The following is a 12,142-nucleotide window of genomic DNA, read 5'->3' as shown; positions in this document are numbered from 1 at the left end:
CACACCGAGATACGTGGTAATAGAATTGTTGAAAGACAAAGAGAAAATCTTGAAAGCAGCAAGAAAGAAGCAGTCACGTACAGTGGGTCCTCAATAAGATTAAAAGAAACCATGTGGCCACCATGGTGGCCAGAAGGTAGTGGGATGACATATTTATATTTAAAGTACTGAAAGGACTTTATCCCGCACACCATCCTTTCAGGATGAAGGGAAACGAGGACATTCCCAGATAGAGGAAGTTAAGGGATTTTGTTATCAGTAGACCCGCCTAAAAGAAATCCTACAAGTGAAACTTTCAGGCTGAATGAAAGAACGCTAGATAGTAACTCAAAGCCATATGACAAATAAAGAGCACTAGTAAGAGATCATTAGGAAAACTTGTATGGTTTCACTTAGGTTTGTAACTCCCTCTTTTTTTTTGTATAATGTAAAAAACAAACTTTTAAGACAGTGCAAATCTGTGTTAATGGGAACAGAATACATGAAGATGTGATCTGGACAGTAACAACACAACGTGGGGATGGGAATTTATACGAGCTGAGTGTATACTACTGAATGAAGTTGGTATTATTCAAACGAGGTTGCTCTTAAGTGTGAGATGTTAATTGTAATCCCAAAGGTGACCAATAAGAAAATCTTCTTTAAGAAATATATGCAAAACTGCAGAAGGGAATCAAAAGGGTGGACTGTAAAAATAATCAGCTAAATCCATAAAAAGCAGTGATGGAGGAATTGAACAAAAAGCACATAGGACATACAGAGAACAAATAGCTAATGGAAGAAGGAAGTCATCAGTAATTATATATAAATGGTTTAAACTGTCCACATAAAAAGCAGTTTGGCAAAATGGATTTAAGAAACATACTCCAGCAATATGCTGTATTCAAAGAGACTTTGTTGTTGTTTTTTACGATTTTATTTATTTGAGAGAGAGAGAGAGATAGCAAGAGAAAGCATGAACGGGGAGGAGAGGGAGAAGCAGGCTCTCCACAAGCAGGGAACCCGATGCTGGGCTCGATCCCAGGACCCTGGGATCATGACCTGAGCCGAAGGAGACGCTTAATGGGCTGAGCCACCCAGGCGTCCCCAAAGAGACTCACTTTGAAAGAAATCTACAAAAAGTTTAAAAGTAAAAGGGTGGGACAAGATATTCCACAAAAATGAACAGCTAGGGTGGCTGTATTATTATCTGACAAAATTGATTTTAAGTCAAAAAGGTAACAAGAGACAAAGAAGGTCAGGATACACCGATAAAAATTTCCATTCATCAAGAAAAAATAACAACTGTAAACCTCCATCCCTAAAGCAAAAATTGACATCTCTGAAGCGAGTTGGAGACTTGACTACCTCACTTCCAATAATGGCTAGAGACATTCAGGTGGAAGATGGCTACGGACAGAGGATTTGAACCACGCTCTCTTAGACCTAGCAGGCAGACACAGAACGCTTCACAATGCCAGCAGGGCACACGTGCTTCTCAAGGGCACATGGAACATCGTCCTGGACACGCCATCAGTGAGGCCACAAAACAAGTCCTAATAAATTTTAAAGAATGAAATCATACAAAGTCTCTTTTCCAACCAGGTGGAATAAAAGCAAATGGCAACAGTGGAAGGAACACTGGGGTACTCAGAAGTACGTGGGAATTAAGCAGCGCACCCTTCAATAACCCGTGGGTCAAAGAAGAAATCACGAGGGATGTCAGAAAATGCCTTGAGACAAGCGGAAAAAAAAACAACGTACCATAAGTTAGGGGACACAGCAGAAGCAGTGCTAACAGCAGAATTTCTAGCTGCCAATGCCTACGTTACACAAAAAGAGGGATTTCAAATTAGTAACCTAATGATACACTTGAAGGAACTAGAAAAAGGACAACCAAAGATGGCAAACCTTTTAGCGAGACTGACCAAGAAAAAAAAAAAAGAGATACTAAAATCTGCAGTGAAAATGGGAACATTACTACCAACTGCACAAAAACAAAAAGGATTGTAAGGAAGTGCTATGAATAACTATGCCAGCGACACCCACTGGCATACGATTCAGCCATCAAAAGGGATGGAGTTCTGGGGCACCTGGGTAGCGCAGCGGTTAAGCATCTGCCTTCGGCTCAGGGCGTGATCCCAGCGTTCTGGGTTCGAGCCCCACATCAGGCTCCTCCGCTACGAGCCTGCTTCTTCCTCTCCCACTCCCCCTGCTTGTGTTCCCTCCCGCGCTGGCTGTCTCTCTGTCATATAAATAAATAAAATCTTTAAAAAAAAAAAAAAAAGGGATGGAGTTCCGATGACGCCACAACAGACAGACCTTGAAAACACGGTGATCCCACTTCAGATATATCTAGAAATATCTAGAGCAGGCAAACTGATTGAGACAGAAAATAGATGAGACTACCGGGTGGGGGAGAGGAGAAAGGAGAATGGGGTGTTATTGATCAATGGGTACAAAGTTTCTGTTGGGGGTGATGAAAAAGTTTTGGAACTCGATACGGTGATGTTTGCACAACAGTCTGAACGGCACTAATGTCACTGGATTGTACTCTCAGTGGTTAAATTGGCATATTTTATGTTATATATATTTTACGTTGGTTCTTAAACAATAACATTTGCAAGGACCATTTCCTGACCCACCACGGAGGCTGCCTTTCAAATCTTTGGAAGAAGAGGGAACATTTTCTCCTTGTTTTATTGGGGTTTCTGTTGACCAGCAATTAGGAACTTACAGGTTTCAGGATTAAATTTGAATTCCATCAGCATTAAGCGGGAGGGGGGTGGGGTGGGGATTGTAAACAGATCAAAACATGCAACGTGGGAGGGAAAAGGCCGGGGGGGGGGTTATTAGCCAGTGGACTATGGTCGGGCAGGACTTGGCACGAGTCCATTTACCTGGACTAGAATCCTCCCAGCATCCTCGCCTCTGTCCTTAGACTTTCTTCTCCTGCTTGCTTTGAATCCAGGGGAAAGATCTGTAACGCAGCCTTAAGGCTTCAGCTGAGCCATATTCCATAAGCATTTCTGCTACCTATGAACTAGGATTTTCAGCATCCCTGCAACTCTACATATAATTGATTTTGCCCAGAAACACGCTAGAAGCCCTCACTCTCAGCCAGGCTCATGGTGGCCACGCCTCCTGGCTGGAATCTGATGAGTCCCAGCTGAGTGCTGGTTTGTGAGGATAACGATGCTGAGCCTGCCTGTGAAAGACCACCCCACTCCCCCTCACAGGCCAAGATGAATTCCTAGACTACGTGATTCTGAAGTCCACTGTATCGGGCAATCACCAGCTTATGCCTCAGCCCTGTTGTACCAACTTATCCTAAAAGGTAGCTAGGCCAGAGCCCTTAGAGCTTGCAGCCCCTGGGATGGCTGTGTTCTTTGTCCAGATCTATGATTTGGTTATGTCATGGAGGAAGTGGGTGGTTCGAACCTTTCCTGCAGGGAGGTTTGAAAGATGAGGCATGGGAGGGAGGAGGAGGAATCCCAAGACTGGCAGCCCAAGGGCAGAGCCTCACCAAGGAAATAGTGAGGCATGTCACCAGGGTGGTAAACCGGTGCTGTCCTCAGCTTCCGCAAGTGTCCTCCTTGGGCTTCACCATTAAAGGTTAACATAAAGGGTTAACTTCTGGCTTGTAGGGGAGCCTTCAGGACCCTGGACAGCCGCCAGCTTGCACCTCCCTAATTAGAGTTGACCTTGAGCAAAGGACACAGGTTTGAACTGTTCGGGTCCCTTTCACACAGCTTTTTCTCCATATAGTCCAGGACTATAAATGTATTTTCTCTCCCTTATGAGTTTCTTTTTTTTTTTAAAGATTTTATTTATTTATTCGACAGGATAGAGACAGCCAGCGAGAGAGGGAACACAAGCAGGGGGAGTGGGAGGGGAAGAAGCAGGCCCATAGCAGAGGAGCCTGATGTGGGGCTCGATCCCATAACGCCGGGATCACGCCCTGAGCCGAAGGCAGACGCTTAACCGCTGTGCCACCCAGGTGCCCCCCCTTATGAGTTTCTTAACATTTTCTTTTTCCTTGCTTTCTTATTGTAAGAAGACAATTTATAATACATACACAAAACGTGTTAATCGTGTATGCTGTCGGTAAGGCTTCGGTCAACAGTAAGGCTGTTAGATGTTAAGTTTTGGGGGGTCAAATGTTTTATGTGGATTTTTGACTGTTGGGGGGGTCAGCACCCCTAACCCCCGGGTTGTTCAGGGATCGGCTATTTTCCTTCATCCTCCGGCTATAGGCCGTAAAGGCAAAAGCCCAATGAGTTGTGGATGACCCGACAGCGGCAGGTGTCCCCCAGACATATAGCAAGGCTGGCCTCTGCCAGAGAGGCCTTCTCTGTGCAGCCCAGGGGCTAGGCACACACCTGGATCCCAATGCCCCAGCCGTTCTGACGTGGACTAGCCCTCCAGGGATGTGATTTTCTGAATGACAAGCAGGCACGACTGTACTTTCCCCCAACAGGGACATGCCCCATCCCAGGGCCAGTCCAGGGCCGGGGTTCGAGAGGTTTCTCCTGCAGTGCCGGAGGCTCCTGAGAGCAGACAGAGGCACTCAGAGAAGTCGAGTGCATACTAATGTGGCAGAGGAGGGACACACTGTTGCATCCTTGCAGAGACGGTCACCGGGAGAGGCCCACACTGCCACCAGGTCCATCCCCCCAGTCTATGACAAGGAATCCCCTCTTCACACTGAGAGCCCTCTACCAAGTCAGGAAGCCCAGGGTAGCCACGGTGGTCACAGGCCAGCCCAAGTGCACCCTGCTTCTTGGGGGGACGGGTTTGCCCCCCGTGCAGCTCTGCTACGTGGGGCCATAGGACTTGGTTCCCCAGACCACAGTGTTCCCTCTAGAGGGGGAAAGTGTGCTGGCTGCCTCCTGGGTGCTGCTGTCCCCAACACCACCCCCACCAGGCAGAGCCACTTAGGACTCCAGAATCTTCTCTCCTTTGAGCCCTCAGCACTGCCCCACAGAGTTGAAAGAACGGGGAAGACACCCCCCCCAAAATCATTTTGAGCACTAACTTTGGAGTTTCATGACCTGGGGCACGTGACCCCCTCTCGGTGCACCCCCCTCCCCCACTGTGGACATGGTGACATCAGGCTGATTAATTAAGCACTTGGCTCAATGCCCCATGCCCAGACTCCCAGATGTGGGAATGGCCCTGATTCTGCCCTCTGCCTCCTCCCCCCCAACTCTGCCAGAGCCACTCAACACCCAGCCCTCTTCACCTTTTGCTTCTGACCTTCCAGGGTGATACTCTGTTCTCTCTTCAACTCGCATCCAGCTGGAAGCAGAGTCCATTTCTCCTCCTAGGCCAGGTGCCCAGACAGAACACAGAGGTCACTGCTCGCACCCTAGAGGACTTGGGGAGGCTGGGATCCACCGTCCGGGGGGGGGCCACAGCTCACAGAGCCCAGCTCCTCTCTCACCTGTGGCCACCGGCCGTCCTATCCCCTGGGAACCAGCATCTCAGGGCGGAGGGACCCGCACCTGAAGCCCAGTCCTTCTCTGACACTTCACTTCTTCAAACCTGCTTCCTCCTCTCTAGAATGAGGGTGGCTGTCCAGACTGATGGACACCATGGGGAAAGGTGGTGGGCCCAGCGTCTGGGGCCGCAACATGACTGAGACACCTGCTTCCTCCAGCTGGGGCCTCAGGAGCAAAGAAAAACGCCAGACAGAGAGAGATGAGGCTTTATTCAGGAAGAGCTCTGGAGAGGAGGTGGGTCCCCTGGGTCTCACCCTATGGCTTCTTGGGGCCGAGGACATTAGAAGCCGATGACTGCGGGCATCTGAGCCCCTTCAGAGTCCCCCGAGGGGGGCGCGGGGGCGGCATCAGAATCCCCGGAGGGGGGAGCGGGGGCGGCATCGGAGTCCCCGGAGGGGGGAGCGGGGGTGGCCCCATTTCCGGTCACTGTGGGCAGTGCCTCGTAGGTCAAGGTCCAGTAGCGCAGATAATTAGTCCTCAGATGCTGCTTCATGGAGTTGCGATCTATCTTCTTGGTGATATCCAGGTAGTTGCCATTTTCGACGGTATAGGGATCCCACAGTGTGGGCACAGCCGAATGTCCCATGTTGGGGTCCCTGCAAGGAGGAGAAAGGCTGGGTGGGGGCTGGGGGCTCACAGGAGGCTGGAGACCCCCTGGGCCCTGGCTTGCCTAGACAGTCCTCCGCCCTCTGCACTGACCCTTACGGTCAGGGCACCTCACAATGTGGTGTATGGGCATGTGGAGCGCGGAGAGGTCTGATCTCGGGGCCCAGGCAGTAGCCCTATCCTCACAGACAGACAGAGGTAGCAAGGCTAAGTGTAAGCGAGGGAACGGGGACTGGAACCAGGCCTGTGGGGCCAGGTGTCGGGGGCTCCGGGCTCAGGCTGCCTTACCCGGTTCTGGCAAAGTTGGTCCAGTAGGCAATCATGGCCTTGGAGACAGTCCTGTCTTGGGTCCGGTAGCCCAGGGGGGTGGCGAAGGGCTTCCCAAAGACGTACTGGATGTCATCCGCGTGGTCAGCCCCCACCCATTTGGGGTAGGTGGGCATCCGAGAGGGGTGGGAGAACACGTAGGTGTAGGTTTTGGCACTCCTGGGGAAGGCAGGGGAGACCACCCAGGTTGGCCAGGGGCTCACCTGGGGCCACCCAGTGCAGGGATGGGCTCTGGAGGGAGCCATGGGGGGAGCAGGGAAGGGTCTGGGGAGTCCCCACCAGACTCATGAAGAAGCTGGGATCCTGACACCTGGGGATGGGAAAGCTGTGGGCCAAAGCCACGGACTCGGGGCTTCTACGGTTTCAGGTGGGTTTATAATTCACCTCCACAAAACACACCGGGGCAGCTTCCTCCTGCAGGTCAGTATCAAGAAAGATCTTTTGTGTTCCGCAAGTGAATCTGTAGCTCAATTTAATTGGACAAGATGCATGCCCTCAGATGTTTCCCTTTTTGCCTTGACTGACAGGAAGCTCAGAGCTGCATTTAGGCCCTGAGGAGATTTCCTTCTAGATTCTAGGTGTAATATTGTCTTCCTACTTTTCAAGCATTCCTAACCTTTTTTAAAAATTTCATTGGCTATTATTATATGGAGATTTTTAATGTGGTCCCAGGCTGAAGTTATTCTGAAAGCTGGTCAAGTGGAAACCCACCACAGAGATCCTCATCACCCAGGATTCTTTCCTTCTGCACAGATGAGGGGTGGAAGGTCGACTCAAGAACTTTCCAGTGGGAAGGACTGTGGGTGAGGGAAGGCACATGGTGCCGGGCTGGGCAGAGGATCGTGGGAGGGTTTGGCAAAGCCGCCTGAGACTGGGAGGTGAGGAGGGGCCCTTTCAGGTCTTGTCAGGCCTGGGCAAGCAGGTGGCGCAGAACCAGGTGGGGACCCGAGCCCGGCTTTCCTAGGCCTCGCAGACACTTGTGAGCCAGCCTTCTGAGAGGCCTCAGGGCGCAGGTGCACCATCCCAGGTGGGTGGGCCTCCCCAGGGAGCCTCCCTGCCCAGGTCCTCACTTGGCATTGGCTCTGTGCTGGGCCACGGCAATCTTGGTGGGCATCAGGAAGAGGATGTCAGTCTCTAAGTCCACCACGGTCTTCTTCTTGGTCTCCTGGGACGCGTCGAGGGCCCAGGGCTCGGTGTAGATGTCAAAGGTGGTGTTGGCACCCCTGAGCCCCTTGGTGATGGTGAGCCCGCTGACCAGCTTGTAGAAGTCCTCTCTGCGGGGACCATGCCAGCACTGGACCCTCCACCCAGTGCCCGTGGGAGGGAATCTGCACCCCCACCCAGCAGAGGGCCAGGGACGGCCCCTCCCCCCGGGCCCTGCCCCCTGGGCCCTGCACCCACTGCTTACTCTGTGACCTCCTGTCTGTCCTTGTTGATGGCCGGCACATCGATGCTGGCAAAGATGTGGCCGTCCATGTCGTTGGTACCTGCCAGGTAGTCAATGTCGGCCGCGTTGGCGTACAGGTTGACGGGGTCATCGGGGATGAGGTCTCCATCGACAACAGGGAGAAAGCCCAGATAGTGCAGCGTGGGATCTGGGGGGGGCGGGGGAGAGCGGCAGGCTCTGACACCTCTGGTACCCATGCTCCTCCCCTCAGCCTCTGGGGCAGGACTCAACTCCAGCCCCGTCTCCTGCCTCCTCTGATCTAGACCCGGCTTCCCCGGCCTCAGCACTGTCGACATTGCGGGCAGGCTAATTCCACGTCCAGCGCCCTGCAGGATGTCCAGCCACATCCTTCAACCCGCGGGACGCCTCGGGCTCCCTCTCTGCAGTCGTGACAACCAAAACTGTCTCCGGACGCTGTCACACGTGCCCTGGAGCAAAACCGTCCAGGTTGAGAACCACTGGTCTGGAGCCCAAGGCTGTCCTCCCTCTAGCCTCTCTTCTCACCGGGCCTGAATCAGGAAGGAGGAAGACAGGAAGGAACTGAGAGGACCGACAGAGAAAGAGGCAACCCCTCTCGGGGCTGGGTTCCAGCATGTTTGCCAGAAACTGTGAGGTCCACATTGCCCTCCAGACCCCTGAACTGACCCCAAAAGGACCGTAGAGCTGGCTCAGGGTCAGTGGAGACACTGGCCTTTCGGAGGCCCTGCCCGGCTGGTCTTCCTCCCGTGCATGCCAGAGGAAACGACTGGTTTGCATCTGGGGCCACGTGTTTGCTCGGCTTCCGCTTGGCTTTAGCACTTCTGGTTTAACTGGCATCAGGTAAAGATGCAAATGATGGGGCCTCTTACGTAGCATCAAAAGGGTGAGCAAGAACGGATCCCAGCCTACTGGGCTGATGAGGCCCCCAGCATTCCGGGGTACAGAGGGGCAGAGCTGGGAGGGCCAGATGCTCCTGCGGGCACTCAGTGGGTGAGTGCCCAATGCATGAGTGGCAGGAAGAACAAAGGACCGTCTAGGACAAAGGCTCTTGGTTTTGGGTCCATGAACATCCCTACAATTGTGCACAAATGACCACAGATGTGTGCCTTGTCGGGGGCTAGAGCCCACATATTCATCAGCTTCTCAAAGGGCTCATGACCCTCGGGGGATAAGAAGAAAGAATGGCCCTCCTCCTTACAGGGGCGTCACTGGGCCTGCGAGGGTAGCAGCAAGCTGCCCAGGGACGCCAGCAGTCTGGGGCGGGGCCAGCCTCAGACCCGGCGATTCCTTTCTTCTCCAGAGCATGGCCCCCCCACCGACCGGGAACCCCCAGGCGCCCCCAGCAGCCTCCACTCACACTCCACGCCTGCCAGGGGCAACTTATAGGCCAGCGTCAGGGCACGGGGGTCGGTAACCTTCAGGCACTTGGCCATCCTGGCAGTGTCGTCCAAGGGGCAGCCCACCTTCTCGGCGATCTGGAGTGGGGGGCGGGGTAGGCAGGTAGGTGAGGCCAGTGCTCTGGGCAGAGGGTGATGGAGTCCAGCACAGGGTTGAGAGGGGGGAGGCCCCTCCCCTGCCCACCACAGCTCCTCCTTACCCTCTTGGCCCAGAAGAGGGGGTTCCTCTGGATGGCCCAGGGGCACAGTGCCACGCCACTCTGGCTGATGGCTCGCTGGATGAGGCCCTTGTTGTGGGGAGAGAGGGTCTGCAACACACAGAGGTTCTGTCACCAAGGCCTCGCCCCACCTGCCCACCCTGGGCTCATCCAAGGACACCCCACACATCAGTTCGAGCCCCTCTCCTCCCTGTCCTCACTGGCTCCCTCCCATACCCTTGGGTCAGGTCCTCCCTCTGGGGCCCCCAGACCTGCAGAGAAACGCTGGCACCTCCAGCAGATTCCCCAAAGAGAGTGATGTTGTTGGGGTCCCCCCCAAAGGCTGCAATGTTCCTCTTCACCCAAGCGATGGCCATGTGCTGATCCCAAAGGCCATAGTTACCTGGGGGCAGGGTGGGGGATGGGTCTTCATCAGGGACCCTTGTCCAGGGTGGGGCTGGGGGTGCCACAACAGTGCACATGGGTGGGATGAGAATGCCCTCGACTGCACAGAGACCCCGTCTGAGCCCCAGGGTGTTGAGTGGTAGGTCCCCTGGAGGCTGGCTGTGTGGTGCTGGGGCAGGTGTGGGGCTCAGGCTGGGGGCGGGGGCAGGGAGCAAGAGGGCCCGCCTGCTCTTTCCTCTCCCTCCCTGGCCCAGCCCCCCTTGTCTGTCCGGCTGTCTTGCGGCTCCTGTGTTGCTGCCTTAATGTCTTATCTTCTGTCTCTTTCCCACGGCTCCCTGCACCTGCTCCCCTGGACCTCTGGGTCCCACTGTCTGTCTGTGTGTCTGTCTGGCAGGCTGGCAGCCTCTGTTCTTTCGCTATAGCTGCCAAGGGGCTCCGGTGTCTCACAGCACATCTCCAGCTCCCTGGCTCTGCGAATAGCCTTCTGGGCCTTTGCAGGGGGACGGGCAGGAGCTGTTCACGCACGATGGGGGCAGCGCGTCCCCGCCTGTGGCTCAGCGCTCATGGGGCCGGAGCGCACTCTGCCCCCCTCGGCGCCGAGGACCCGGCGGACCTGGCAGGTTGGCGTCCCCAGTGCTGAGGAAGCCCTTAGCAGGTCAAGCGGTAGTTGAAGGTGACCACAATGACGCTGTTCTCGCTGGCGATACCTCCCCCGTCGTATAGGTAGTTGCTGGAAAGTTAGGCCCCATGGCGGCCCCCATGAGGAAGGCGCCCCCATAGATCCAGATCATGGCGGGCAGGTTCCGGGACACTAAGGCAGAGCGGAGCAGGCCCAGTGACCCCAGATGCCCGTGCCCCCGCCCCCCTGCCCCCTGCGCTGATTTCAGGGAAATTCGGCTCTGGAGCCCCCCAGGCACAAGGGGCAGGGCCTGGGCCTCTGGCTGCTTGGGGATCTCCCGCAGAGTGTGGGGGGCGCGAACCTACCATCCTTCTTGCCCTGAGGGACCCAGATGTTGAGGTAGAGGCAGTCCTCCTCCCCGTAGGTGCTGTCCTGGGTGATGGTGGCCTGCAGGCACCGCTTCTTGAAGTCCTTGGCCTTCAGGGTTCCTGTGGGCGGCCGACGGGCCCGGTGTGAGGGTGGCGGGCGCCCCACAGCACCCCCAGGCACAGGGCCTCACCAGCACCTGCCCGGTCCCACCTTGCCAGCCGGGGTGCCGCTGAGGGTTCTCCAGGGCCTTAGGGGGGGCGGCGAAGGGGATGCCCTTGAAGATGTCGACATAGTCGCCGAAGAGGCCGAGCTTCTTGTTGACGCCTTCCACGAAGCCCCCTTCCGTGTACACCGCGCCCAGCTGGGGGTGGAGGCCGGGGCTCAGGCGGGCTCAGGCAGGTCTCCCGAAGAGGGCGGGGGCAACCTGAGCAGGCCCCAGGGTGCCCAGAGGCTCCGCAGAGACGGCTTCAAGGAGGGGCCAGTCTGCACCTGAGCCCTGCCACTTGCCCACGTTGCTAGAGGAACAGCTTAGCACCTTGGTCCTGGCCCCTGAGGGGGTCCTGCTCCCTGAATCTTGGAGGAAGCGGGGTTGACCACTGTGGTCCCACTTCGGGGAACCTTCCGAGTACGCCCGGAGAAATGGGGTAGAGGTTTGGATCTCGGCTGTGGCCACCTAGCTGTGACCGTGAGGCCGTTTCCCCATCTATAAGATGGGCAGCAGGAATGCCTCCCTCACAGCCTGTTGGCTCCCCTGGTGACCCCCCCTCCCCCAGTGTCCAGCTGGCCTGGAGTTGGTGGCCTGGTGCCAAGTCCTCACAGCCCTTGTACTCACTGCTGGAGAGAGCCCCGCCCCCCGAGCCGTCAGAACCACTGCTGTGTATCCAGCCCTGGCACTCAGCTGGCCCCACGAGGCCAATGCGGCCAACCTCCACTAGGGTCCTGGGGGCTGGTGCTCATCTACCCATTGTCCCAGAAGGGAACTGAAGCTTTCCTGCTTGAAGTCACCCTGTGGGAAACAGCCATCTGACCGCAGAGTCAGGCTCTCGTCCCCTCCTAGGGCCACCTCCCCATCCGTCTGGTCCCGTGGCCGGTGTCTGCTTCCTGGCTCTCACCTGTGCTAGGCTCCAGGGCCCAAGGGCAGCCCTGCACCCCCAGGCCCGGCTGGAGTCCCAGCACCCTGTAAGGTCTGGGCTAACAGGGGAGTGGGGAGGCTGGAACCGGAGAGGAGGCCAGAGCAACTCCTGCCGGGTGCCTCAGGGGTTGGGCCAGGGCAGGTGCAGGTCTGCTCCCCCACCCCCACCCCATCTCTCAGG

General features: G+C 55.7%; 1 protein-coding gene across 1 annotated transcript in view; it reads right to left on the bottom strand.

Moving 5' to 3' along the window:
- Window positions 1-5,675: 5,675 nt before the first annotated feature.
- The window catches only part of CEL (carboxyl ester lipase), a 13,958-nt gene continuing 7,491 nt past the window's right edge, over window positions 5,676-12,142 (bottom strand). The window contains exons 5-11 of the mRNA XM_040632122.1: window positions 9,709-9,839; window positions 9,440-9,547; window positions 9,200-9,317; window positions 7,825-8,011; window positions 7,487-7,690; window positions 6,378-6,575; window positions 5,676-6,079 (exon numbers count right to left, since the gene is read on the bottom strand). Coding sequence (XP_040488056.1) covers window positions 5,764-6,079; window positions 6,378-6,575; window positions 7,487-7,690; window positions 7,825-8,011; window positions 9,200-9,317; window positions 9,440-9,547; window positions 9,709-9,839 — 1,262 coding nt within the window. The 3' untranslated portion in view covers window positions 5,676-5,763. The remainder of the gene's footprint in view (window positions 6,080-6,377; window positions 6,576-7,486; window positions 7,691-7,824; window positions 8,012-9,199; window positions 9,318-9,439; window positions 9,548-9,708; window positions 9,840-12,142) is intronic.

Source organism: Ursus maritimus, unplaced genomic scaffold (assembly GCF_017311325.1).
Source record: "Ursus maritimus isolate PB19 unplaced genomic scaffold, ASM1731132v1 scaffold_17, whole genome shotgun sequence".
Classification (NCBI taxonomy): Eukaryota; Metazoa; Chordata; class Mammalia; order Carnivora; family Ursidae; genus Ursus; species Ursus maritimus.
Note: the sequence above shows the minus strand (reverse complement) of the source record. Positions and strands in the feature narration are given on the sequence as shown.